The 26,360-nt window shown below is 38.3% G+C and overlaps 7 protein-coding genes across 8 annotated transcripts; 2 read left to right on the forward strand and 5 right to left on the reverse strand.

The window, feature by feature from the left end:
- Nucleotides 1-249: 249 nt before the first annotated feature.
- exosc6 (exosome component 6) lies at nucleotides 250-1,272 on the forward strand. Its single transcript, XM_056751740.1, has one exon. It carries the CDS (start codon nucleotides 393-395, stop codon nucleotides 1,203-1,205), a length of 813 nt encoding a protein of 270 aa, XP_056607718.1. The 5' UTR covers nucleotides 250-392; the 3' UTR covers nucleotides 1,206-1,272.
- Nucleotides 1,273-2,228: 956 nt separating this feature from the next.
- tmppe (transmembrane protein with metallophosphoesterase domain) lies at nucleotides 2,229-4,598 on the reverse strand. Its single transcript, XM_056751727.1, has 5 exons — nucleotides 3,363-4,598; nucleotides 3,166-3,276; nucleotides 2,912-3,077; nucleotides 2,656-2,795; nucleotides 2,229-2,534 (listed from the first exon to the last, which is right to left on the reverse strand). Exons 1-5 carry the CDS (start codon nucleotides 4,078-4,080, stop codon nucleotides 2,344-2,346), a joined length of 1,326 nt encoding a protein of 441 aa, XP_056607705.1. The 5' UTR covers nucleotides 4,081-4,598; the 3' UTR covers nucleotides 2,229-2,343.
- A 1,300-nt stretch (nucleotides 4,599-5,898) lies between these two features.
- On the reverse strand, nucleotides 5,899-6,453 carry mtbl (metallothionein-B-like). The gene is made up of 3 exons (XM_056754179.1): nucleotides 6,329-6,453; nucleotides 6,145-6,210; nucleotides 5,899-6,056 (listed from the first exon to the last, which is right to left on the reverse strand). Exons 1-3 carry the CDS (start codon nucleotides 6,351-6,353, stop codon nucleotides 5,950-5,952), a joined length of 198 nt encoding a protein of 65 aa, XP_056610157.1. The 5' UTR covers nucleotides 6,354-6,453; the 3' UTR covers nucleotides 5,899-5,949.
- A 488-nt stretch (nucleotides 6,454-6,941) lies between these two features.
- gnao1b (guanine nucleotide binding protein (G protein), alpha activating activity polypeptide O, b) lies at nucleotides 6,942-12,644 on the reverse strand. Its single transcript, XM_056751668.1, has 8 exons — nucleotides 12,263-12,644; nucleotides 12,084-12,126; nucleotides 10,351-10,492; nucleotides 9,648-9,808; nucleotides 9,331-9,459; nucleotides 8,837-8,966; nucleotides 8,339-8,492; nucleotides 6,942-8,237 (listed from the first exon to the last, which is right to left on the reverse strand). The coding sequence occupies exons 1-8, from the start codon at nucleotides 12,378-12,380 to the stop codon at nucleotides 8,050-8,052; spliced, it is 1,065 nt and encodes a 354-aa protein (XP_056607646.1). The 5' UTR covers nucleotides 12,381-12,644; the 3' UTR covers nucleotides 6,942-8,049.
- A 3,518-nt stretch (nucleotides 12,645-16,162) lies between these two features.
- tradd (tnfrsf1a-associated via death domain) lies at nucleotides 16,163-19,480 on the reverse strand. Its single transcript, XM_056759478.1, has 6 exons — nucleotides 19,380-19,480; nucleotides 18,858-18,905; nucleotides 18,607-18,760; nucleotides 18,168-18,448; nucleotides 16,790-16,916; nucleotides 16,163-16,672 (listed from the first exon to the last, which is right to left on the reverse strand). The coding sequence occupies exons 2-6, from the start codon at nucleotides 18,876-18,878 to the stop codon at nucleotides 16,374-16,376; spliced, it is 882 nt and encodes a 293-aa protein (XP_056615456.1). The 5' UTR covers nucleotides 18,879-18,905; nucleotides 19,380-19,480; the 3' UTR covers nucleotides 16,163-16,373.
- Nucleotides 19,481-19,607: 127 nt separating this feature from the next.
- fbxl8 (F-box and leucine-rich repeat protein 8) lies at nucleotides 19,608-21,476 on the forward strand. 2 transcript variants are annotated; one of them, XM_056757035.1, is made up of 3 exons: nucleotides 19,608-19,637; nucleotides 19,769-19,851; nucleotides 20,292-21,476. In XM_056757035.1, exons 2-3 carry the CDS (start codon nucleotides 19,814-19,816, stop codon nucleotides 21,256-21,258), a joined length of 1,005 nt encoding a protein of 334 aa, XP_056613013.1. In that variant the 5' UTR covers nucleotides 19,608-19,637; nucleotides 19,769-19,813; the 3' UTR covers nucleotides 21,259-21,476. The 2 variants fall into 2 exon arrangements, with proteins under 2 accessions (XP_056613013.1, XP_056613006.1); XM_056757028.1 differs by having other exon boundaries at nucleotides 19,622-19,851.
- On the reverse strand, nucleotides 21,320-25,906 carry ogfod1 (2-oxoglutarate and iron-dependent oxygenase domain containing 1). Its single transcript, XM_056757014.1, has 13 exons — nucleotides 25,686-25,906; nucleotides 25,469-25,614; nucleotides 25,341-25,387; nucleotides 25,148-25,248; nucleotides 24,939-25,055; nucleotides 24,451-24,542; nucleotides 24,241-24,369; nucleotides 23,956-24,069; nucleotides 23,332-23,411; nucleotides 22,935-23,233; nucleotides 22,717-22,833; nucleotides 22,478-22,536; nucleotides 21,320-22,366 (listed from the first exon to the last, which is right to left on the reverse strand). Exons 1-13 carry the CDS (start codon nucleotides 25,840-25,842, stop codon nucleotides 22,208-22,210), a joined length of 1,617 nt encoding a protein of 538 aa, XP_056612992.1. The 5' UTR covers nucleotides 25,843-25,906; the 3' UTR covers nucleotides 21,320-22,207.
- Between the last annotated feature and the right edge of the window lie 454 nt (nucleotides 25,907-26,360).

Raw genomic sequence — 26,360 nt, forward strand, 5'->3', positions numbered from 1 at the left:
TAGCATGAGAAAGAAAATTGTGAACTTCCATTGCTTTGCTTGCTTGATGTTATTTCTTTATGTATTTTCCCCAAAAAGTCAAGAGGGCTTACCCGAATTAATACATAAATAAATCAGACTTAGGACAAATTACAGAAGATAATTGACGTGGATTTTTAACGTTTAACAATGGTGATTTTTTTTAAGTCCCCTTTTCCTACTTCTAAATGCAGAAATTAGAAGTCACAGTCGAGTTTTGGGTCAGCCAGGGAACTTTAACTTTGTCATGTCACGCCTATCCGACAGATGGCGGTAGAGCAGGACAGTATCGTACCACATTTTGTGCCTCGAACAAGTTCTAAAAAAATCGCGTTTGAAAGACTTCCCTTCGTAAACACGTGTGGTCTTTGAAAATGCCATTTGACACAAAGCGTATTCGTGGACCAGAGGAGTCACAATCCCCGCTACTTTTTCTTTCCCCTGATAAAGTTCCGGAAAGCAGCAGCAGGCAAGGTCTCCGAGGGAATGGAGATGTCCGGCCAGTATTTGCGCGTTGCGGACTCATCAGTCAGGCCAAAGGATCTGCTTACCTTGAGGCTGGAAACACAAAGATAATTTGTTCGGTTTACGGCCCAAAAGAAATTGAACGCAAAGATGAAACGGACATGAAAACCGGTCGTCTCGTTTGCGACTTTAGGCTTGCGCCGTTTTCCTGTTTAAAACGAGGTGCCTGGATCCAGGGCAGCGAGGAACGAGACCTGTCCGCGGCGCTGCTAGAGAGTTTGCAGCCTGGTGTTTGCCTGCACAAATACCCGCGGTCTCAGATCGAAGTTAATGTCATGGTTCTGGAGAACGATGGCTCGATTCTTGCACATGCGGTTACATGCGCTTCAATGGCCCTGGCGGATGGCGGCATTGAAATGTACGATGTGGTGTTGGGCTGTGCACTGCGACAGAACGGAGAATCTTGTCTCGTTGATCCGTCATACACAGAGGAGTGCGGGAACTGGCAGGCGGGGTACGGAGAGAATCAGGGATGTGTCACCTTGGCTCTGCTTCCAAATCTAAATCAAGTGTCTGGTTTGAATGCTGAGGGGGACATGCGGGAAGACACACTGACAGATGCCGTGAGAACATGCATGGACGGCTGTCACAAACTCTATCCGGTCTATCAGCAAGCGTTGATACGGGCTGTAAAGAAAAAAGCCCCGCCACCCGAGAAGTAAACTTTCTCAACATGGCCTGATGTTTATTTTTTTACTTGTTCGAGAAAATAAAAATGTAAACAATCAATTTAAATAAATCCTTGTTTTTGCATTTGCTCACCAAATTGTCTACACAAAAAATATATGGGACCAATTTAATAAACATAGCATCTGTCTAAGTTAAAGTGATAGTTCACCTCTTGTCATATCAATCCTGCATGAAAATAGATATTTTTGTATGTTGTTAACCAGCATCCAGTTCCATTTTTTTGTGTCCATACATTAGAAGTTAAAGGGGGCCAGTGCTGTCCAGTTACCAGCATTCTTCAAAACATCTTTTGTGTTCTTTAGATGAAAAAAAGTCGAACAGGATCGAAATTACAACAGGATGAGTGAATGTTAACAATTTATTTTTTTAGGTGAACTGTCACTTGCAATTAGATGGGACTAATCTATTTCCATATTTTTATTAGACACATCTACATTTTTATGTATAATTGACTTTTGGTTATGACCAGAAAAAAAATAGATGACAAACTTGTAGGACTAGTCAAAGCAGTTTTTGCAACCGGCCCCTGATCTAGCTCTATAGATGAGACAATCTTTTGGGGTTCTAAAGTAGAAAAAGCCTATTTTGAAACTGACGTTTTGCAGTAAGAACCTTTAATCTCAAAAACCTAAAATCACGGTTGACTGTTAATGACATCCCTGATTTTCACATAATTTACAGTCTTAAATATGCATCACAAATAAGATAGTAGGCCTGGATGAAACATGTGCATTCATTAAAAACTTTGGAATTTCAATATCTTCATATTAAAGTGCTTGAATTACTAAAATATTTTGGCAAACAAATACAATACCACACTGAAAAAGCTAACAGGCTTGAATCTCTTAGGTTGTCCCACACTGTGCTGACTCGTGTACAGTAAAACAGGCTTTTTCCTTTTGTCTGTTGAAGTCAGCGAAATGGTGTTAATGACTAAATATGTATATTTACATATGTGGGTAGTTGACAAATATAAAGTGTGACATGGCAAAATGTTATTTTTTTTGTCAAATGTATAATTGTGTAAAGTATTATGCAGCAATGAGGTCATGAATTTGTACACAGGAAAATATTAATTTTAACCCTGCGTTCAATTTTAAGTTTGTGGTCTCATGCACGTTTTAGTATAATTCTTGTGATTTCTGAATGACTTGCAATTCTCATTGGAATGCCATAATAACCCGTTCCAGGAGTTACATAGACCATAGTGTGTTCAGAGACACGGTAGAGTCCACAGAAAAATGGATTTGCCAGAAATGCCAGGATGGTGAGGGGGAACAGCTGACCACCATGTGTGTGACCTACACAACACAAATTTGCATTTTATGCCCAGTTAGAGATGAATTTTTCATTGGAAAGTTGCAACAGTTTGTTTTTAAAACTGAACTTTATAAAAATAATTGTGAAGACCATAAAATGTACCTGAAAGTACCAAGCTGATGTCTGGCCTTTGCTGAAGAGCCTGTTTGGCAGCATGGGGTTGATGTGCAAGAAGAATAATGGGGCTCTCTGCACTGCAACCACTGAGAGCTTTCTCAACATCCATGCCATGCCCTGGGTATCTTAGACCAAAACACCACTTTCATAAGACCATCAGCAAATCACATGAAAAGCACAGCATTTGTAAATATTCAAAGAGTCGTTTTGTTGTTTTCAAAGACTTCAGCTATTGACTAACCGCAGCATACTGGCCTCCAGGTCATCGATGCCCGCAAGGCAAATCCAGTCTTGAGGTTGTTCAGGGCGGAACACTTTTGCATGGCTGTTGTGAAGTGGCTGAATGCCCATTGAACGCAAAAGCTCAAACCAGCCTTCGACATCTGCAGTGTAGTAGTCATGATTGCCTTAAAGCCACACACAAAATAAAATGTTATACATAAATCAGGCATACAATGTTTGCAATATTTATGTTGCATTACTGCTCAAACTGACCTGTAGCGAAATAGGAACCCAGTCGAACCTTTAGTTGTCCCAATGGTTCTGCAGCGCTCCTCAGTCGAGTTACCTGTGAGTCGGTCAAATCACCCACAATGACCACCACATCTACAGTTCACAAAGATTCAGACGAGACATGTCGAATACATATCAGCATTTGTTACAGTGAAAACTCAATGCTGTGAGGTAGTCACCTGGATCCAGCTCATTCACCATAGTAATGATCTGCTGCAGTTTGGAGTAGCCTATTGTGGGTCCCAGATGTATGTCTGACAGAAGCACCAACTTGAGTCCACTCAAAGGCTCAGGAAGCTTCTCCATTGGGATCTCCACCTCAACCACCCGTGGAGGCTGCGCTGCATTTACCAAACCATACACTGCCAATATTGCTGTTATTATTAATGCCAACACTGTCTGGCTGGTGGGTCCACTAGCTACCACATCTTCAATGGCTTGGCTGTGTGAGAAAAGCCTGCGGACGCGATTTAAGCACCCAAAAACCACCAGGAAGAACAGCAGGATTACATAAATTCCCAAACAGGAGAAACTTAGTAATGAAAACCAATGTGGTTCCCTGTCCACGAGGAAAAACATACTAAAGTAACTCCCATGAACGAGAATAAGAAACAGCAGAACAACAAGACGCCAGCATCTCTGCGGGAAAGTAGGTGGAGCTCTGGTCCCGCATAGTCTTCTCACCACTCGTTTCCAGATGTAAAGCGAGCCGAGAAGCAGAAGGGAGTTAATGAAGAGAATGAACTGAACGCGAAACAGCATTAAACGGGTGTTTTTATCAACCTGCTCTGAGATGAGTGTTCTAGATATGAGCATAGAGAAAAACACAACCCCCGACGCGATTCCGACTTTCCCCTCGGCGGAGAGGCGACCGAAGCCGAACATACTGGCCGTCATATGCTCGGTCAATGACCCCCTGCGAAGACTAAATACAATGCACTCAAGTTTGAGAACACAAGAAGTTATACGAATTATAAGAAAGCCTGTCGTACCTTTCAATGCAATGTACAAACATACCCCGTCTTTAACATACACGTTATTCTCTAAAATTGGTCTACAAAAGTACTTCCGCAGATGGCCGCTGCCTGACTAACGTTACAGTCAAAGCTCCTGGTCAGAAAAGTCATAAAGAAATTGCCCGCTAAAGATATAAAACATAGCTGTGTCCCAATTCAGGGGCTGCAACCTTAAAGGTCGCGGACTTAAAAACGAGGACTTGCACGCAGCCTCAATAGTCCAAGAAGCGAAGTCTAAAGAGACAGTCTTGCTGGGAAGCCTTGCGGAGGATTTCAAAATTGCGTGATTTGCGTCACCTGCTGCTAGTGATGGTGAAATGAAGCTTTCCGAAGCATAGAGGCTTTTCCCCTCCAGTGTATCATAAAATGGTGCGTGACTCGAAGCTTCTCAAAATGGTGCACACTAGCGCTCTCTTGTGGTAAAATGGTGGAAAGCAGTCTGTGTCCATTTATATTTGTAATGTTTCATGTAAAACGTCACTTCACTTCGATATATAAAAAATGAGATAGTGTTAATGTAGCACATAGGCCTAGGCTTTACACACTGTTTTAATAAGTGATAGGACTCGTTTTAAAAATATCAATAAATGGAACAAAACATTTTTTTATAAATGTGCTTCGATCAGCATATGCAGTTATTCAGAGAGGCATTTGTCTTAATCCTGTTAGTTCATAAGAGAGCTTCACGTAGACATACAATTATTGTATAATTGTGACGTGATTGTTAACTGGAGTGTTGACATTTTAATTTTGTTGGTAATAGAAAAATCCAAAGATTTCTAAGGAACGGGACGTGTTCAACAGTGCGAGGCTTTTCCTTTATTATTTTCTACTTTTGCAACCTTTGGGAAATTCTTTCTCCTTTGAAAGTTTTATTCCCAATTCGCTACTGAAGCGAAAAAGACAATCTGATAGAAACGTCACTGATCACGTGGTTATCGCGCTGCTGTGACGCAATCGGTCTGAAAGCACACAGCCCCCTAATTTGTAATATTTTTTTATTATTTGTGTAACTCCCTCTCATGTTTTTGTTTTGTTTTATTATTATTATTATTATTTCTATTGTATTGTCTGTTTCGAGCCATGGTAATGTTTTTTATTTTCTCTCTTTTCATTAATCCAAGTGTTTCTTAATGTTAAGCTTCTGTTGTAACATTGTTTTGTTATAAGAAAATGTTCAATAAAGCATTTATAAAGAATAAAAAAAAGCACGCAGCCCCCGAATTGGAACACGGTGATCTATTCGCTTGAAATGTTTTGCTAAACTCAACATATTAACATCATTTTTTGACATTTCCTTTCTATTTTGTAAGTGCGTCTCTGTCCGATAGTATCATTGGCCTGTAACATAAAGGAGGCGTGGCTAATATGACGCTCTTCATCTGGATTTGATAGGCGCTCGCTACCTTTTACAACAATCATAACCAGTACAATTAAATGTAGCAAATGATTTAAATTGATATTGGTTGTATATTAAATAGTTTTTAAAGATGTCACATTTTTTCACACATTTTATTGCTTTATTGAAATTTAAAGACAAATTTTAGAAGTCCATATAGGTAGACATTATGCGTTTGTGTGAAGGGTTACTGTAGCTGTCCACTGTATTGAACCCTATGCGTAAGCAGGAAACATGTGATGTACCTATACAGTTCCATTTATATCAGCACGACAAATAAATGCAAAGAGTCAATGTACGTCATAGAATATGCGTTTAAGCACGACATGTCAGAGCTATAATTAATAACATTCATTTGCAGCAGTGTGTGTCGCACGATTTCTCCTTGTCCTTGCACGCACTCTCACAACTCTTCGTACCCTTGCTGCTGCATCCAGATGGACAGCCAGTGCAACAACCTACCGAGTCGAAACAAAGCGAAATTTGTTTAATTCTGCAGAACCTTGCACATGCTGATTTTTTTCCTGTGCTAGTTATGCGACTCACTTTTCTTGTATTTTTCGCACGTGCATTTTGTGCATTTGCAGTCCTGCCCGCAGTTGCACGATCCAGCTGCAACACAGACAGAAAGGTTTTTCCGCGCCATCGCATGTTGTTGTTATGTTACTCCAAATCCTATTCTATAATGAGGTAGGCTAGATGTGGTTATAGATGTAGTTCATATACTCACTCTTAGAACAGTCACACGGGTCCATTCTCCTCAGTTTAATTCCAAAGATTACGTGATGATTCCGCGGATGAATCTGGTCGTATAAATAATGAGAGTTGCTGGTGTGTGCGTCACAATTACGTGTAAACGTCATGTGGGTGCGCTCGTGGGTAAACTGACAGTAGGTTTTCAGTAGGCCTATTAAAGGGCCATGTGTGGATCAGTTAAATTGTTGTTGAATTGATTGTATCTATGTAAATATGAAATTATTTATGTATATGTGGTTATTGTTATGAGACTTTAAACGGATTGACCCCAAAATAGAACATTATTTCATCTTTTACTCACATTTGTGTCATACCAAGCCTGTATGACTTTCGTTTTTCTGCAGAATACAGAAGACATTTTGAAGAATGCTGGTAGGTAAACAGCACTGCCCATTTTCTTTCTGTTGTATGGCCACAAAACATTAAGTGTTGAAAAATCGTATTTTGTGTTCGATATGACGGTGAATAAAAAATGACAACATTTTTACTTTTGACTGAACCATCACTTTAACATTTTAAGCTTACTGCAGATTAAAATCTATGAGAAAGAATGTTCAGACAAATCAGGACACAGCCATTTTTTTCTTTTTAATGTAAACATTTTATCGGTCAGTCAGAAGATTAAAACCAGCAGTACAATGTTGTATACCCCAAGGGAGGAAAAGAGAACATTCAGTGCACCAAACAAAAAACCCATTCACAGCAGAGAAACAGGAGAATAAATCTGGGTTAAGTAACAGGTCATGAGTGAATAGACTGTGCATGCATAACACGCACACACATCTGTACACATTCACACATTACACAATCCGATCAAGAGAGTGAGATAAGAAAGAACCGATAATTTAGTGATTCAGTTATATACGACTCCGAATTACATTTCTCCACCTAAAGTTTGTAAGCTAGATAGTTTGTATCCTTAGCCCTACATTGATAGGGTGCAAAAAAAGTGGAGCGATACAAAATATGTAAATACGTGCGTTTGTAGTTCAATAAATAAATAAATAAACCACCTCATGATTTATACAGAAGAGAAAAAACTGAAAAGATTGTTGAACTATTTGTGCTCATGTTGAGTGAGAATGTTGTCAACTTCACAGTTTGTGCTTCATGAACTGTAAGGCATTTTATGTCACAGCCTGAAGCCAGTGAGCACAGACCCAATAAAGGGGTAAGAGCTGCCCCTTGACAACATTCAGTTCCTGAAATGACATTCACCCCTGCCAAATGATTAGCCAACAAATGACATATATGTTGCATTCGGTATTTCAGATATTTTTAGATATTAGATTTAGAAATGCCTGCAACAGTCACCGATCCTTTTGCATTCTTATTTTGTTGTTGTTAAGAATTACATCAGCACTTGAATTGAACAGAAACAGCAGAGAACTTTTTGTGTTATCATCCGACAAACATTCTCACTCATTGTGACTGACACCCACACACATGCACTCATGCTTAAAGCATCTATGCCTGGCCACACACATTTTTACACTAAACATGCACACCCATACATTATTTACTCCAGCAATGCACTTACTAACTACAAATCAAAATAGTGAAGGAAGGGAGAAATATTCTAAACAAAAAAACTTGACAGAATGATATGAATGAAGGAGTGCCTTGGCCAAAGTCACAGGGGTGCCAGTTCAGTCACTTATTACCATATCGAAGGGCAACATGTGGATTTGGAGCTCAATATAGGCCACACCCACGTAGGTTATTGGCGATGATGATGTCAGTGACAGCATCAAAGACCACTTGGATGTTTCCTGTGTCGGTAGCACAGGTTAGATGACAGTAGATCTCTTTATTAGGAGAGCGACTCTTACTTTCAAACTGGACCTGAACATATGCAGCTGCAGCTTCAAATGTATTTGGACCTATAGGAAAGAAAAAAGACTATTAATTCTCCACTCAAACACTGCTTTCAGGCTTTTTCAGGTGTTACATTTCTATCATATATTATGCTTGATTTGTTTACCTGTGTATTCTGGGAAGCAGATTGTCAGTGGAGATTTCACAATCTTTTCTCCAAAAAGGTCTTTCTTGTTGAGGAAGAGGATGATGGAAGTATCCACAAAGAACTTATTGTTACATATGGAGTCAAAGAGCATAAGAGACTCGTGCATACGGTTCTGCGGAGAGAAGGGCAAAGATTAAAACAGCAAATTAATTAAATGAGCATATAACTTTCAAAGACGATTTCCTGAGGCTCAGTGGTCACTAGCAATGCCAAGGTCATGGGTTCGACCCCAGGGGGTTGCATATAGTCAGAAACAAATGTATAAGAGGATAAAAGCATCTGCAAATGCATACATGTAAATGTTTTTCAGTAACTTGTGGTTAGTAAATACAATAGGATTGCTCTGTAAAACAAAATTCTTAATTTATCGCTGAATGTAGTTAAAATACCATAGTCTGAGTATTCAAGTTGAATAAACTAGCAGGAGTAATCATAAGTTTGAGTTTATTAGCTCACTGTGGTCTCATCTTCATGCAGCATTTGGTCGTATCCACTCAGGGCAACACAGAAGATAATGGCTGTAACATCCTCAAAGCAGTGAATCCATTTTTTTCTCTCTGATCTTTGTCCCCCCACATCAAACAGCCTGAGGACAACAGATCACACACACTTTAAGAGCACATGTAAACCCAAGTCCACACACACAAGATGCCTGATCAGTCTAAGTCATGTACATTAAGAATAGATAAGTGGTCAACCAAATCTTCATTTTTTTAATACTGAAGAGTGAATTTAAGATCCGCCCATTTCTTATGCGATTTATTCAGCATGTTAAATAGATTTATTGACAAACATAGAGTGGTGTCACCACAGAGATCTTTGCCACTTTAGAGTGCTTTTTACAATTCAACATTTCAATACTGTTTCTTTTCACAAATTAAGCACTAAACATTTAACATCTAACTCAATAATTTATATTAGAAAAAATTAGACACTCGTTAAATTAATACCTAAAATTGAGGTTCTTGAAGCAAAAATGTGTTTCAACAATGCCAGTAGTCTTAACTCGAGTTCTAAGAATATCCTGTTCAGTTGGAAGGTAATCTGGAGATCCAATGCGCTGCAAACAGTCCAAATAACTGAAAAATAGGAAACATCAAATGTATTTGTAAATGCTCAGAAATACAACAATATGTGTGCATCAGAAAGACATGTCTTGTAATGAAAAAGACAAATCATTAATATTTATTATTTTTGCATTACAGCTGACCATGAAACAATCACTCGATAACCTCATTGTATTTGTACGTAGAAAAGTGAGACTCACTATTGGGCAGAGTCGTTGAGCTGGTACTCTCGTGAGCGACTAAAGCATGCTTGAGTTCCAGCATCAGCCCACAGACGCATCATGGCACCCAACAGTTCTGTTGAGTATGGCTCAGTGTCTTCCATACGGCTGACCACATCAAATATCATCTTACTATCCGTCTGAAACGTATCAATAATATTATTTTGATGTTTTGACTTGTAATTTTAAAATAACTTATTAAATGTATCTAAATACATTAATGTATGTAGAGCTCTTCTAATACTTTGATCAGCACTATGACTATGATATTTTATACATTCATTCACTAGATGTCACTGTTGCTCAGTTCATCCTCTAAGAGCTCTGTTGGTCAGGCTTAATACAAAAGTCCTCGGAGTACAACTCAAACAAGGTGTGCAAAGGTACATTAACAGCAGAAAAAAGTCTGACATATTTTGTTCTGTTCCAGGCATCAATTTACATAATGGCTTAACAGTAAATAATTATTATCCAGATATGGATTAAGTGACTTGGTTAATTTAGATACAGCAAATGCTTCTAAAATCACTATCCATCAACAAAAGATTAAAGTTTGAGCACATCACAGTATTAAAACATAATGTATATCAAACCTCTTACACTACTGTTTAGAGTTTAGATATGATCTTGTTGGTTCTCACAGTGCATGTACAACTAAGTGAGAGCATGTATGTATACGTACAGCTCTGTCCTTGTCTGCGTACTCTATCCCAAGAGTCTCCATTGCTCGCAAGATGGTGGCAAGGCTCTGAATAGTGTTGCTATAGACCACAGGTTTAAACTGCTTTACATCATCTCCAGAGAACCCATCTTCATGGATAATCCTGACGCAGAGACAACAAAGAAGAGCGATTACAGAGACACATACAACACCATACAAACATGGTAGACCAACTATACTGACGCAAACATGTGCATATACAGTGAAGTCCAAATTGCTTGAAAGTGAAAATACTTTTTATAATTAGAGTTTAAATTAAACTTAATTTGAAAAACGGATAATCCAACCTTATTTTAGAATGTTTCAAATTCAGTGTACGCAAGATGATCTGTCCTTTTGTACAAGGTGTTGGTAATGGCACAAAGTAGTTTACATTGTCATAAGTGACTTTAATAAGAAATTACTCAGAATCCTTACACTTTAATATTTATTAATTTTACATCGCAATCTGTGGTTTACATTTTTCTAAATACTACAATTTACTACTTAGTTTCATCTTTAAATTAGATTTTAAATCTAAGATCTTCAATATATTGATTACTACTGGGATATGTTGAGGCAAAAGTGGTAATACTTCACAATTAGGTTTAATTTATTAACATAAGTTAACATGTACTAACAGTCACAAATGGGCTATATAGATTAAGATTTATATATCAGCATTTTCTAATACATTTTATACATTAAAGCTGTATTTGATACATTAGTTTATGCATAATGAACTCAAATAAACAATGATCAATTACATTTGTACTAAATAACACTAACAAAAATCTATTAACACTTAAAACGTGCTTCATTGTTTGGTCATGTTGCTGTTGTTTGTAAATGAATGCATAAAATAATATAATTGAATGGACGGTTATTGTAAAGTTTAATAGTAAAATTGTAATAGCAAAAGTAGTAAAATTATAAACTATGCAATCTGAATTTCCTTCTGCAGTGATTAAATTGGTGATCATTTTAATGTTTTATGTGAAAGGTTAATATGTAACCATGAAATCACTGTCTAACTGTAATAAAAAGTTAAAACGTAACTCTGCCTCTAAGCCTCTAAGGGTAGCCTATATACAAAAACTCAAATCATATCATATATGTTGTATGTGGGTGCTTTGACCTTCTAAACCGTGTAGTGCGATGCAATATAATAAATATTCGTGTATCAAACATTGAATCGTATGAATAAAACAGACAGTGTGGTTTGAATCTCTCGTTTAGTTATGAAAATGTAAGGTTAGGTAGCACACTCCCGGTAAATCCGTTTAATGGGCGGATAACGCTAAACGAGACTGCAGGGATCAGGCACTAAAAGCTACCCATTAAGATTAAAACAGAGAAAGATTCTAATGCCCCACCACACACAAAAAATGTCTCTCTCTCCCTCTCTTTGTCAAATACACGCAAAGGAAAAAAACATAACACAACGCGGTAAAACACACATGTCGGACACATGCCAAAAGCGGGAGACATTAAAGAACTTTGGAAAATCAGAAACAACAACAACCCATACGCCCTCATGCTTCACTGCACACTTATTCACAGTGGGGCACACAAACGCACAGCGCTGTCTCATGGGGTAGCTTGTGTTTCAGCACTACCTCTCCCTGAACAGCGCAAGACAAACACTACTCAACCTTTAACTGCCTACTCCACGCTATAGCAGAACATGGCCGAACACCAAATATTTTACTTACTTCATCTGTTTGACGATGGTGCTCTTGCCTGACTCTCCTCCGCCTGCAAATACATAGGCTGTCAGTGTTGTTTCACACCCTCACACACACACCTGCAGAATCCAATCCTTATTCAATCCACTCTGACACATCATATAAAGAAGTCACTCAGACCCCGCGTATTTTCTCGAACCACTTACCGAGCAGCAGTAATTTGACATCTTTGGCTGCGGTTATTCCGTCTTCTTTAAGGTTTTTCTCTATGGCTCTGCTCCGCTCCATAGCGGCGCGCTCCTCTGCGCTTAACGTGCATCCCATCGCAAGACCGAGAGCGCGAGAGCTATATCCCAAAAATCCGTCTCTGCCCACAGTCTCCTCTCTTGCCTGCTCAGTCTGCGAAGCGTTGTTAACGCATCCGAACCGGATTGAGGTCAGGGACAGGCTCGCACCTCGGCCTCTCGATCGGGATGAGGTCGTCCTGCTCGCGCTCCGGTTCACGGGTGTCTATAGGGCGGCGGCAGTGACAGCCAGCACGAGCTCATCTCATCCTGTAGTTCCCTCCTAATGCGCGAGGGGCAAACCCGCGCTGACGTCACTGCGAGAGAGCATCTGCTTTGTGACAGCCCTGGTCAGAAGGCAAAATAAAACGTTATTTGATTTGTTGGATAGTATTGGAGATGCCACAAGCCTTATTGTGCATATCGTGTTAAAATTGTATTGATAAACAGTTTCCTATTTTAATTAGCATCAAAAAGCATTACATTAAAACAATTATAATATATATATTTATTGAGAGGAATCCACACAACTAAATACAGATATATATATATATATACAGATAATATTGATGCCCAAAAAACTTGGCCCCCATTGACATTCATTGTATGGACACAAACCCACTGAGACATTTCTCAAAATACATACATTTTTTTATTGTTTCTTACTTGCCGTGGCTAGCACAATCCTCTAAAAATGCTTCCACAACCAGGAAGAACAGATAAACCAATATACAATACACATACTCAATCATTGTGTTTAGGCACCCCCACCCACCACAATCTTTCTGCTCTAAAAGAGTTCTGTGGATTTCTCTAATGCCTAACCCCTGAGCCAGATGTTCTGCTGCTGGATTTTAGATACCAACATATAATAAAGCTTAAGTGTTTGCACTTCAGAAACTGCTATATGACCAAGATGCTTTAAAAATTCACCCATTGAGTTTTTATATATTTTTGCAAAACTCTGAAGATGAATATTGACACTATTTTTAATGACTTCAAATACATACATAATGTTAACACTGACTATATTATAGAACACTCAAATCATTCGTCAATTTCCAAGAAGACTGGCAAATGGAAGAAAAAACACTGTGCATTTAAATGATGTCTGTTTGTGACACAAAATTGAAAACACGCATATAGAAAATCTAATTTGCATCGGCCTCTATGTGAAAATGATTGGCTTTTTTGGCCTCACAAACACACTTCACTCTCGTGGATTACTTTACGGAGAGCAATATCAAACCACATAGCCTGCTTAACATGCTTTTATCATTATTACATGGGTTGGGACAGCATCATAGACCCTCCTCCATAAGCTGTAACATCACAAATATGCTTATATATCATTAGATAATTACATCCAAGTAGCATATATTAATACCTTTCGAGTGAAACACAATAAGGAAATCTCAATATTCTTGAAAATGTGCATCAATGTGTAACCTTCATCTTGAAAAACAAAGCCCTGAAAAGATGACTGGACAGGAACTGTTGAGTAACATTTTCCCTGGGATTTAATCACTCGGTTTTTCATAAATGAAAATGTTAGATTTCACTCTAGAAAACGACTAGCTTCCTAATCCCCATAACTAAAATGAATGTGATCTCTTAACCATCTAATACTTTAATGGCAGGTCTGTGTGATGCTTTAATGGAGAAAGGCCTCATCCATTTCATTAATCTGACCATCCTCAATAGATACCATTAAGCTAAAAATTAATTTCTAAGAATAATGGCATCTCATATCAAATAGGAACAAAATCAGATCCAGATGTTGACTTTTTTGCTTTTGACATTTTTTCAATTGTTTGACTGATGACTTTATAATACCTACACCTTTTCCAGGCTGGAAAAAATCGCATACGTTTTCAAAAAGTTTGAGCTTTGGACAAAGTAGTAATATTCTGTGATGTTGCATATTTTGATTGCTGGAATATATTTTGCTTTAAGAATTTCAATGATATTTAATGCTATGTCAGGTAATATTTTTTTGTTGTTGAAATATATAAAGTGAAATCTACATCTATTGTATGTTAATACATACAGTCATGTGAAAAAATTAGGACACCCCATGAAAGCCTGTGAGTTTTTAAACATATTTGGATATATGGATATTTAATATCAATTTAAAGCAATACTAAGATATTCAAGAAATATAACTTAACGATTAAAACTGAAGAAAAGACTTAAAACTTTTCTCTAAAATCTGCTTTAAAAAAAAACAATTTGCGGTGAGAAAAAATGAGGACATCCCGACAATTATTCCCACTTAAAATGGCTATAATCACACACAGGTGTATCACATCAGATACACAAGATTAGGGCATTCCTTTTTGAAGGAAGCTGGCCCTATTTAAACCACACACATTTAGTTTGGTGTGCTCTTGGCTGTGGAAGTGAGAGTGAACAGCATGGTGAGATCGAGAGAGCTGGCTGATGGCTTCAGAAAGAAGATTGTAGAAGCTAGCTTATGAGTCTGGAAAGGGATTTAAAAATATATCAAAAGATTTTGAAATCAGCCATTCCACTGTCCGGAAAATAGTCTACAAGTGGAGGACATTCAAAACAACTGTCAACATTCCCAGGTCTAGCCGTACAAGCAAGTTCACCCCGAGAGCAGACCGCAAGATGCTAAAAGATGTCACCAAAAACCCTTAAATGTCATCACGGGAACTACAGCAGGCTCTTGCTACTGTTGACGTGAAAGTGCATGCCTCTACAATCAGAAAGAGACTACACAAGTTTAACTTTAATGGGAGGCGTGCAAGGAGGAAACCCCTGCTCTGTAAGAAAAACATTAAGGCCAGACTTAAGTTTGCCAGTGGAGAATCTAGACAAAGACCAGGACTTTTGGAATAATGTTCTCTGTACAGATGAGTCTAAAATTGAATTATTTGGTCACCGAAACAGAGGACATGTTTGGCGTAAACCAAATACAGCATTCCAGAAAAGAAACCTCATACCAACTGTGAAACATGGAGGTGGAAGTGTAATGCTTTGGGGGTGCTTTGCTGCAGCAGGACCTGGCCAGCTCACCATCATAGAATCCTCCATGAAGTATCAGGGGGTGCTTGAGGAACATGTGAGACCATCCATAAAAAAACTTAAGATGAAGCGGAACTGGACCCGGAAACATGACCATAACCCAAAACATACCAGTAAATCCACCGAGAACTGGCTGAAAACTAAGAAATGAAGAGTACTGGAATGGCCAAGTCAACGCCCAGATCTGAATCCCATTGAGATGCTGTGGGGTGACTTGAAACGGGCTGTACATGCAAGAAACCCATCAAACATCTTGCAGCTGAAAGAATTCTGCGTTGAGGAGTGGGGTAAACTTTCCTCAGACCAATGTCAGAGACTGGTAGATGGCTACAAGAAGCGTCTCCCTGAAGTTATTTCAGCCGAAGGGGGTAACACTCGCTATTAGTGGGCAACACTCGCTATTAGTGGGCAGGGTGTCCTAACTTTTTCCTCAGTTAGAATACACATTTTTGTTAAAATCTTTTGTATAATGAGTAAAACATAGGTTACATTTTGTTGTTTACGTGCAATTAAATCACTTTATTTTCCAGACAAAAATAAAAAACAACATTAGCCAGTGATATGTAAAGATTTCTTAATAAAGAACAGAAAATTTTATGGGGTGTCCTAATTCTTTCACATGACTGTATGTTCTTTGCAAAATGACAATGAAGCTGAATCCAAACTACATCTTATACACATGATAACTCTGGGATATTTCTATTCCTTATTATCTTTCCTACAATTACAAAGCATACGCGACAACGTAAGAACCTGGAGTTCTACAAATACCGATGTATGAAACACTTTATTTAATAGAAATTGATTTGGGGGCAGATAATTGAAAGCGGGTGTAAAACAGGAGACATTAAATTGTTCAGGTCGTGATGAGATCACCAAAAACAAACAAACACGCTTTTCAGTTTTCACTGTAGATTTTGAAAACAGTCAGACACATACGCACAAATAAAACAAAATACACATATATATCATTCATAGGGGCTCACTCTCGTGGCTGAATTCCCAACATGACCTCTGCCATGGTGATCATTTTTGTCTCCTCTAGCGCACTGATAAGGCGGCCCAGTTTGGCACTCCTGCCTTCTGACTGGATGAACCGTCCAAGCAGTTGGTAGGCCTGTTCATAAAGCCCTTCCCTTTCATACTCATAAGCTAGATTTTCGATAGCCGGGCCTTTCAGAGCGCGGCAGTTTTTCTGTAAAGCCCTTCCCACTCGTTTCCAATCCCGTCCCACATGAGCAGCAAATCGCTGTTGGTCTGCAGATGTCAACGGCCTATCGTCTATGAACATTGGGAAGGGTAGCCAGAGACATAAAAGAAAACATATTTAGTGTGAAAAGTCCTTTTTTAAAACAAATCAGTTAAATTAGACCGCATAATGCATTATGGGATTCTTACCAAACACTCTTTTCTGAAACAGAAAGCAATTATTGGGCACTTCCTGTGGTGGCTGACTGGGAGGACCGTAGCTGTTCTGCAGCTGCTGCTCCAACTGTGTGACCTCATCATCTCGCAAACGCACAGGCTACAAAATAACCATCCATTAATTCACCCAACTGCACCAAAAGCAGTTGTTCACTATATACACCAAAAAGTATGAAACATTGATAGCTGACAGACTGAAATTCTGATGGGACCCTCAGAATGCTTGGATACTCGGTCACTGTTTGCATACCCGAGCAAGGCTGAAACATTAAACTAGACCGTCTTTCAAGAGATGTTTGATGCTCCATAGATTTAAGACATTTTGATCACCAAATGCCCTTTGGATTTCTTCATAAACAATTAAAACTTTTTCAGCCTAACATTTTAGTGAGTGATGACTGAAAAGTGTATGTTGAATTGTTTTTTCCTTATTTGAGAAACACACTGGACAATTCCAGGCCATAAATGAGGACCTCTCACTTTTTTTTCTCAAAGCTTTCTTTTGTCATACATAGGCTACACTACCGTTTACACTAAAAGTTTAGGATCACTTAATGATTCTTTATTTATATTTTCCCAACAAAAAACCCATCAAACCATGGAATAACACAATTGGTGTAACTGTAAATATATTGCACCAAAAATAACATTTTAGCATTTTCAAAGCAGCCAATCTTTGAGTAAAACTTGCAAAATCGTTCCCTACAGTAGCATTCTCTCATCCAGTTTCATGAGGTCTCCACCAAGGAATTTCCTTCTATGCTGGAATCTTATTGGCGGCTTTTTATTTCATATTTGGTCTAAATAATCCATTTCAAAAATATTTTAAAAATAAAAACTGTTTAATATACTGAAAGAATTATAATTTTGTCTACTCAAGTAATTTCAAACACTTAAACATACACATTAAAAAACGAGTAAAATAGTCTTTTAAGATCATGTGAAATATTTTTGTCAAGTGATCCTAACCTTTTCACCAGTAGTTTATCTACAAGTTTGATTCTTTATAATGCTGTATGTTTTAATTATGTTCTTTGTTGTTGTAGAGCTGATTGTGTATCAATCTCTGTCTGAATCAAACATGTATGACTATACATGTCTTTGTTACCTCACCAACAGTTTACGTGGCCTTTGAAGAAAATAATACAATTATTTAAAAAAACACAACATGACTTATTTCATCCCAAAAAGTGTTGCATGTAATTTAAGTTTGTTTTAAAATGTGTATAAATCACTCTTGGCCTGGAATTTTAAACTACAGGAACCAATATTAAAACTTGAACTGGACATCATTCATTTAAAATGCTAAAAACAACAAAAGCATTGGTCATGCATAAATAGACACACGCACCTGTGATTGCTGTACATGATCTAGGCAGATCCCCAGATCTTGCAGACTGTGGTCCAGCGTGTGTACACCAGCTTTGAGTTGTGTTTCCATGGCAACCCCATCAGGAAGAGTCAAAAGGCGTGAAGCATGCTGGGACAGAAACTGAAGGAGTGAACCACATGCATAGCTCTCTAGAAATCGCTGACAGCAAGGCATGGTCATGAACTTCAGTTCAACCCCGAGGAACGGATCAGCATCATGCAGCTTCAGGATTTCATACCCATCCAGTCCACCGACAGAATCTGGATTAAAGGCAATAAAAAATTCATGTTTTCACAAAACCCACTCAATCTGCACTTTACAATAATCAGTCTGCACCATACCATGATAATACAGTGATGATATAATTAGTTGTTTTCCTATCAGGTTCTTTATTTGTTTATACATACATGATACATACCTACAAGGGTAAGCTTAATAACCTTGAACAAAATGAATTTCCCTTGCTCATCTTTGTAAACTGACAGAAGGTTGTGTGCTGGACTGCTACACCCCAGAAAAAGTACGGCACAACCTGACCAAGCACGATCACTCATGTTGCTTTCATTTAACCTCTGAAACACAATGATAAAAAAACGTATACGTTAATTAACATATACTAACATCTGGCAACACACACAGATGTACACTGCCTACATTACAATCATGTACCTTTGTGTCCATGCTGTCCATCGTCCGAGCAAACTCTGTTCACAAGACCTGTCAGTGTAAAAAAGAAAAGTTACCTAAGAAAGAAAAAGAAAGCTTGCAAGAACTCCTCGAGTAGCTTTCTAGTAAAAATACATGAGTTTGTCTTAACCTTCCTAGAATGTAACCACTTCCTTATAAGGTTCTGAACTCGTGGATTGATACTGTTGTCTCTTGCGACCGCAAATACAAATTAGGTCAAGCGATTGTTACAAATATCCGATGCACATGTTTACAGGTAACGCAAGACTGATCGACGCGCATGCGTCACACGACAACACTATATAAGTTTTTATTTTCTACAATTTTTAAGAGGTTAGTTGATCGAGTGCCTACAGAAGCTCGCACAAGCTTGTATTAATGGCTTTTTACGTGTTTACATCAACACAAGATTCCCCATCTAAAAGTCACACAAGACAACTTGATTGCATACAACTATCATAGCGCATATTAAACAAACGGCTTATTAACTAAGTTATTACTTACACAGGGAATCGGTGGATTTTGATTATACGAAAGAAGAGCTAGGACTACAAACTTTACACGGAGAAAACCTGAGATGTCGAAGAAGTCTTGGCCGCTTTAAGACACACCCACTACATTGCTCTAAGATTGAGGTGATTGGCTTAGAGGACGCAGCATTCTATGGTGATTGGCCATTTGTTCCACGTCTGTTTTGTTTGATGCTTTTGACAACGGAACTCGTGACGGAGGAGGAAGTGCAGGACTGCAAAGTTTGAGAAGGTGAATTTCCACTCAGAAGTCTCAGAGATTGGCAGGTTCTTTTGTTTGTGAAAACGGTACTTGGAATTTGGTTTTGAATGGATCTGCCAGAGGAAATCCTTGCACATATTTTTTCTTTTCTACATCTACAGGACAAATGCAATGCATTTACTGTTTGTAAGGCATGGTCTAATACAATGACTCATCCAAGCTCATGGAAAGACACTGAAGTCAGGTAAGAATTTTGGATTCCTTAGTATTTATTGTATGAGATCCAGGGGAACTCTTTCCCATGGTCTCATTTCTGATTTTTGTAATCAGATAATGATGTGATGGGTGCCCACTTTAATGTCAATAAATGTGGTCAGCTGTTATAAAATGCACTGTAACCCACTACTTTGTGGGAATTATTGCTTTTATAAAACGGTTATTCCATATGCGTAGCAAGGTTTCATAAAATAAAGTAAATGAAATGATATTTAGGCTGTATAATGCTGTCAGCCGTTATAAATCGGTGTATTTTATAACAGCTTAGAACTCTGCTCAACTAATCAGAATCAAGGACCAGAACTGAACATTTTATAATGTTTAATAAATTGTAAATCACAGTTTATGTAACATTATCATTAAACGCTGAACATTGGACTTTGTGCCTCTTGTTCATCTTTATCTTAGGTGTGAGTCAGGAAACAGTTTGCCGGAAAGCTTTTCTGATCTTCTGCCATTGGTCAGAAATTTAAAGCTGAGTATGAGTTTGACCGATCCAGCCAATCGTAAAACGGGACTATGCGTCCTGCGACAGGCAGTTGCTGGGGGTGATGGACAGCTGGAAGCACTTTCCATCTGTTGTGTTGGGAACCCGCCCCTCTTTTATGCTGGTCAGGATCTGCAGCAAGGCTTAGTTGACATACTGACGAATGGCTCGTCTCTTACTGTGCTTGACTTAAGGGGTGTACCCTTCACCCTCAATGATTCCTTCATCAGGAGTGTATCCATGCTTTGTCCAGCTCTGAAAAGTCTTTACATCAACAACCATTCTCTAGTGTGCGGCGTCAACGCAGAAACACTGAGACACGCACTGAAGTGCTGTCCGTCACTCACAGTTCTTGGAGTTTTTCAGGCCAGTCTCTCCGAAGACGTTTTGAAAGACCTTATGTTGCCACAACGTCCAGCACTAAAGAAACTGGAACTTCGTTGTGAACGCTCACTCAAGTACACTCCACCTCTCTGTGACCAAACATGGTCAGATGTAAAACGGAGACACCCATATCTGTGGGTGGAGCTTGAGCTTGACCACACCCTCCCAGAATTGCACGTTCCAGGGGTACTGAAGCCCAGCATCCCAGTCCGATGTCTACGCCTGCTCACTTGGACATTGCTGTTGGATGAAGTTCTTCAAGTAGAGCGGAGTTACGCAAACACACTTGAGGTTCTAGAGCTACAGACACCTCCATCTCCTGAGCTAAACTTTGCTCTGATATCTTTAGCAAAACAGTGTGTCAAGCTGCGGGAGGTTCATTGTTTTTGCATAGTCTCACAAGAAGTGATAACGGCATTCATCACGCACTGTCCAAATCTCAGCAAATATACACTCAAAATATATAAAGAGCCTCACCCTTGGACATGCACAAAATTGAAGTAATTCTGCAAATCGGATTGCAGTTTGCTCTGGAGTGGGTAAAATGTTTTTGCACATGCTTGAAAAATCTAACTCATGAATATAGTCTCCACCTACGAAGTTTTCAAATTAAAACTAAATGTCAACAAATATTTAAGAAAACTAATATTCAGCAGACTATAAATCTTTTTTAATTATATATAAATGTTTGAATTTAATTAAATGTTTCTTAAATTCTAAAAGTACTTTACTTATTATTTATCATGTTGTAGATATCACATCGTGTTTAAAAAGTAACTAAAATGTTATTAAGAACAACAAAGATGTAATCCATCACCCACGGTAAAAGTTCCAGCTATTATCGTGTTACGAAAGGTTGGTACTGGCACCTGCATATTCTGCACTAGATCTCTAGATCACTGAATAATGTTAGCATTAACTAATATTTGTTTTAACTACTTTCTACATTACTTATCCTTACCTCCACTAAGGCACACAAGATGTTCAGAATGCTAACATTCTTAAATCATGCTGAAATAACAGATGATCATCAGGGTTTCTCAACCAGTTTAGTTTTTTAAACAAAAATAATTTTTTTTCATAAAAAATACTGTAACTAATTCAAAATAATTGTAAGTTAAATGCTATAAAAAATCTTTGTAAGAGAATGTGTTCAAGTATTATGTGATTGTCATGGACCACACAAAATATTTGTGTGGTGTAGTTGCACTGTGATACAGTGGGCATCAAATGTAAACAGGTGACATTATTCAGGTAATTTTTTGTAATACATTTATTGACAGCACAAATGCTCGCATTTGTATATTGTATTCGGGTCTTCAGTCCAAAAATAAATGTGCCTTTTAATTTCACACTTTATCATGTATACTGAGCTCTGACGCTTAAATTACTACAAATGTACTTGAACAATGTTGTCACAAACATTAAAACAAGGATCCAATACATTACCTCATTATTCATAGTAATTAAAAGAGAAGTCATAAAAAGCGGTGGTATTTTGGGCAGAAACGTTTGCAGAGCTGCTGTTATTAATATGTTTGATGAATTTGAGTGTGTCTTTGTCTCTGTACACCATAGCCAGGCAGTTATCTTCTGGATATACTGTCAGGAGCTACAAAACACATGAAAACACCCACATTGTGTTAACATTGTGAGCTAGTCTGCTGTGTTTGCATGTATAATAATATAATAAAATCAATTAATTAAAACCGACATCACTCACCTCCTCATCTTCATCATGTGCAATATAGGATGTAAATCCTCCAAACTCTGCCTTCCAACCTGAAAACAGAAAATGATATGCTTGTTTTTTTCTTCCCACTCCTTCATGGTTTGTATGTTTCTAATCTGCTTAAATCCCAACTAGTTTACATAAAACACACACACCAATTCATAGTAAATACGTTTTTTTAAGTGAATGGAAACTTGTCGTTCATCGAGGATGCTGCAGATCAAACATACCAGCACAGCCTATGTGAAGCTGAAGATCCAGAGCATACTCTCTTTTGACTGAGTCATGTAATAACGTGTAATTGCCCTGAGCCCAGCGACGCAGTTCTCCCACACAAGTAGGAGGTCCTGTAAAAATACACATAATTTAAATAGGACATTATTTTAGCTTTAATAACTGATCTTTTCAAAATACACAGGCTTTCCTGAAAATTGCACAAGCTGCTCACCTTTGGCTTTCTTGTCAGCTGAAGACGTTTCTGTGGTACTGCTGGATCCTCCTGCATGTGTATTCCCATCTCCATTCTCCGTACCTTCTTTCACTTCCCCATCTCCATTCTCTGTCTCACTCTTTCCATCTTCGCTCTTATCATCATCCTCATCATCCTCATCATCGCACGGAGTCAGAAAGTGCAGTCCAAGGCCAGTCATGTTGGACAAGAGGATGAAGAACGGCTCAGATGAGAGAAGTTCCCAGCATTCTTTTACACATGAAGGGACAGTCTGCATATCTGCACGGCCATAACACCTACACAGTGTGATATTCATGAGATGAAATCAGAACAGAAACAACTAGTCACATGAGAGATTAATAGCTCAAAATCAAGAGAGGTAGTTGGATCTTACCTCTTATTGGGCGGACACCTCCTTTGCCACTGGATCTCAGATGACTGCAGTGCACTGCGCACCTGCCTTATTTTTTCCTCCTGACAGTTAAAAGGCACAATTCAGGTCATCATTAGAGATGTTATAAAGTCTGTGGAAATATGTAAGGCAGTTTCTGATAAAAGCAGACATTTAAAACATGCTTTTTTGCTTTAATGAAAATAAGCCATCATTTTGGTACATTCATTCAGATTTAGGCCTACTGTCCCCATTACTATTAAGGCACAATACAAGAATATACTTGCAAACTGAGTCTACAAAGTAAATCATGCATGTCCAAAATGAAAAGTAAATCATCTGATTACTTATTTTAAAAGGTATTCTGGCTACATGGGTCTATGCATGGGACTAGTGACTAAATTCCCCATCTACAGGAATTCTCACTTGCATGAATTATATGAGCCTTCACAACAGCACAGATAAAGAGGGCCCTATAAAAGCCTCTTCAGGTGGAATACCTTTCACATTATATATTGGCAACACAAGTACGCTTAAGCATGTACCTACTTATCTGCGCACCACTGTGTGCGTGTGTGTAGATTGTTTTTATTAATGGAACGCCATGTAATAGAAATAATGACCCACCTGTAGGAAATTAGGCAAGCAAATCTCTGAACTATCTTCAAATTCTTGCTGCACCTGAGCCTGATAGCAAGGATCCAGGTACATCTCATTCACCCACTCAAAGATTAAACTCTCCTGTTACAAACACCCAAATATAATAAAGTAAAAAGGAATAAATATAATACAACTATATAGATATACACTTTAATATAAAACATACTGAAATAAAATACTATACGTTTCAGATTGAACATAGTAATTCGGTCACTAACTAAACACATAAACTCTTATGCTATCCCGACTTACATCTCTAAGGATATGTGTGTGACGAGGGACGTGGGGTTCCATGTACCGCTGGGGTCTTGGCAGGGACTGGCCATGAAACCAACCACTGAGAGATAAACGGCACTTCCCTTCAGCAAGAACTTCTGCCACCTCGGAGAAGCAAATTTATAGATCAGATAAGAAAAACTGTCATTTATCATTCATAACCGGAAAAGCTGTGCTTGTGACTACCTGATGGAAGGAGACAGGGGACACTTCAAAAAACACCAGAGAGTTCCAGCGAGGAAGTAGAGACTTCACAACACTCACAGGCTGACAGTGTTCTGAGGCACACACAGATTAATGAAGAATCAAATCTGTTCATAAATAAAAAATTCAGTTTGTGTGGCTCCCATTTAGTTGATTTTATTAAACAATCCCGGTCTGTGAATGACTAATCTGATATTGGTGTTATATTTGTCTATTATTGCACATAAAATGTTTGTCTTCAGATTTTCATTAAATTATAATATTACTATTCAACTTGGCTTGACTGGCTCGCCATTTTCTGCGCTTACAACATTCTGTCATACAGCAAAGCACTTTTCATGATGTTATCAATAAAAAAACTGCATTAAATCCCACCTGACATTTTTCAGATCACATTACAGAACAGATTAAATACATGACACAATGCGGGTTACATGTAATTTCAAGCTATTTTTCCATCCATCACAAACCATCAGTGCTGAACAGGTCCAGTGTTCCTCCATCTTTCACCTCCCAAGGAGGCACCAGGTAGAGGATGAACGCAACTCTTCGACCCTCCAGCTCATCATCATGACACAGCAAAACATCTGCAAAAAAGACGCAAAAGCAACAACAAAAAATAGTTTAAGAATACATGATCTCCTACTGGTTGGTACTTGGTTGTCAGATCATGGTTCACCTGTATGCTCATATTTTGCACAGGATATATCAACAGTAGTCTCCAAATCCACCTGCAACACCTCTGACAACCACAAACGAAACTCCCCAAAAATGATGGACCTAACACATACAAACAAATAGATCAAGATTTCAACAAATCCATTATATATGATCCTATCAAGGAAAGTTCAAATCATTAAACCTGAACAAACCTTATCTGTGAGATATGATGCTCTCTTCTTTCTCTCAGATCATCTGACTGCAGAATAAAACCGAATTCAGGACTACAATTCAGCAATCAAACCCATCAAAATAAACATTTATGAATGCTGATTGATACCTGTTGAAACTTGTACAAGTCATTGGACTTGCTGTTGAAATGGAGCTGCAATAATTCAGTCTGTAGACTTTCCACAAAGCTTTCACTCTGAAGGAAATTGGTAATCTGACAATGAGGGAAGGGTGCACAGTCCAACCGCACATTGCCTGGACAGAAAGAATTTTCACGTTCATAGTTTCAAGTAATAAATCATCACTTGTGTTCATAATTTACACACCATTAGAAAAGCTGTCTTTCTTCTGCCATGCGTCTCTCATGCCTTTCTGAATAACTTCATCCCTCAGATCCGAGTTGATCACGGCCAGCTCGACTCGTTTCTCCTTCTTACTCTTTTTAGGCGTTGCAGGATCATTCTGCCGTTTTTTAGGTGACATATCAAGACCATGAGGGACGTAAAGTCCTGGGGGACTTCTATATTTTTAATGACGTCCAGAAGCGTTTCCGTTGCCTCTTCTTCGTTGACGTTTAGACAAATGTGCGTTGAAATCATTGCAACCCCTGCAGGTCAGCTAAGGAAATGTCTATAAAAACCTTAGAAAAAGTAAGAGGTGTGAAATCAAAGCGCTTCTTTAATAAATACGTTTTATATTTATTTTTTTCTGCAGAATTCTGAAGGCACAGGTTTCAAATATACATCTTAAGGACAACCAACTCATCTCACACCTCGGTTACAATTTCATTAAAACATTCGTTCATTTCCGCTTTTATGTAGTCTGTATATTTAAGTTCTGTCAGTGTTTGTGTAATCCCTATTACGTCATCACTCTAAAAATGACAATGATTGTGTAATCACTGATCTTTGACAATTATTCATTAATACAGTGGAGCACTGCATTAGTGTCATCCTTAATAAAGCTAGTGCACTATCATAACTTCTCTGATAACTTTTCAA

Source organism: Triplophysa dalaica, chromosome 1 (assembly GCF_015846415.1).
Source record: "Triplophysa dalaica isolate WHDGS20190420 chromosome 1, ASM1584641v1, whole genome shotgun sequence".
In the NCBI taxonomy this organism is placed as follows: Eukaryota; Metazoa; Chordata; class Actinopteri; order Cypriniformes; family Nemacheilidae; genus Triplophysa; species Triplophysa dalaica.

Excerpts from the sequence above, each read along its gene's own strand:
- ogfod1 (XM_056757014.1), bottom strand. The coding sequence starts at position 25,842 with ATGTCACCTAAAAAACGGCAGAATGATCCTGCAACGCCTAAAAAGAGT. Across the intron at positions 25,056-25,147 it reads TGCAAAATATGAGCATACAG|ATGTTTTGCTGTGTCATGAT; the intron begins GTGAACCATGAT and ends TCTTTTTTGCAG. Across the intron at positions 22,834-22,934 it reads AGCTGACAAGAAAGCCAAAG|GACCTCCTACTTGTGTGGGA; the intron begins GTGAGCAGCTTG and ends GTATTTTTACAG.
- tmppe (XM_056751727.1), bottom strand. The coding sequence starts at position 4,080 with ATGACGGCCAGTATGTTCGGCTTCGGTCGCCTCTCCGCCGAGGGGAAA. Across the intron at positions 3,277-3,362 it reads GGTGAATGAGCTGGATCCAG|ATGTGGTGGTCATTGTGGGT; the intron begins GTGACTACCTCA and ends TGTGAACTGTAG. Across the intron at positions 3,078-3,165 it reads GGGTTCCTATTTCGCTACAG|GCAATCATGACTACTACACT; the intron begins GTCAGTTTGAGC and ends TGTGGCTTTAAG.
- tradd (XM_056759478.1), bottom strand. The coding sequence starts at position 18,878 with ATGGACAGCATGGACACAAAG. Across the intron at positions 18,449-18,606 it reads TATTAAGCTTACCCTTGTAG|ATTCTGTCGGTGGACTGGAT; the intron begins GTATGTATCATG and ends CCTTTAATCCAG. Across the intron at positions 16,673-16,789 it reads GTTTCAGAAAAGAGTGTTTG|ACGATAGGCCGTTGACATCT; the intron begins GTAAGAATCCCA and ends CAATGTTCATAG.
- fbxl8 (XM_056757028.1), top strand. The coding sequence starts at position 19,715 with ATGGATCTGCCAGAGGAAATCCTTGCACATATTTTTTCTTTTCTACAT. Across the intron at positions 19,852-20,291 it reads TGGAAAGACACTGAAGTCAG|GTGTGAGTCAGGAAACAGTT; the intron begins GTAAGAATTTTG and ends TCTTTATCTTAG.
- exosc6 (XM_056751740.1), top strand. The coding sequence starts at position 393 with ATGCCATTTGACACAAAGCGTATTCGTGGACCAGAGGAGTCACAATCC.
- gnao1b (XM_056751668.1), bottom strand. The coding sequence starts at position 12,380 with ATGGGATGCACGTTAAGCGCAGAGGAGCGCGCCGCTATGGAGCGGAGC. Across the intron at positions 9,809-10,350 it reads ACGCAGACAAGGACAGAGCT|ACGGATAGTAAGATGATATT; the intron begins GTACGTATACAT and ends GATACGTTTCAG. Across the intron at positions 8,967-9,330 it reads TTCAAGAACCTCAATTTTAG|GCTGTTTGATGTGGGGGGAC; the intron begins GTATTAATTTAA and ends TGTTGTCCTCAG.
- mtbl (XM_056754179.1), bottom strand. The coding sequence starts at position 6,353 with ATGGACCCGTGTGACTGTTCTAAGA. Across the intron at positions 6,211-6,328 it reads CCCGTGTGACTGTTCTAAGA|CTGGATCGTGCAACTGCGGG; the intron begins GTGAGTATATGA and ends TCTGTGTTGCAG. Across the intron at positions 6,057-6,144 it reads GTGCGAAAAATACAAGAAAA|GTTGTTGCACTGGCTGTCCA; the intron begins GTGAGTCGCATA and ends TCGACTCGGTAG.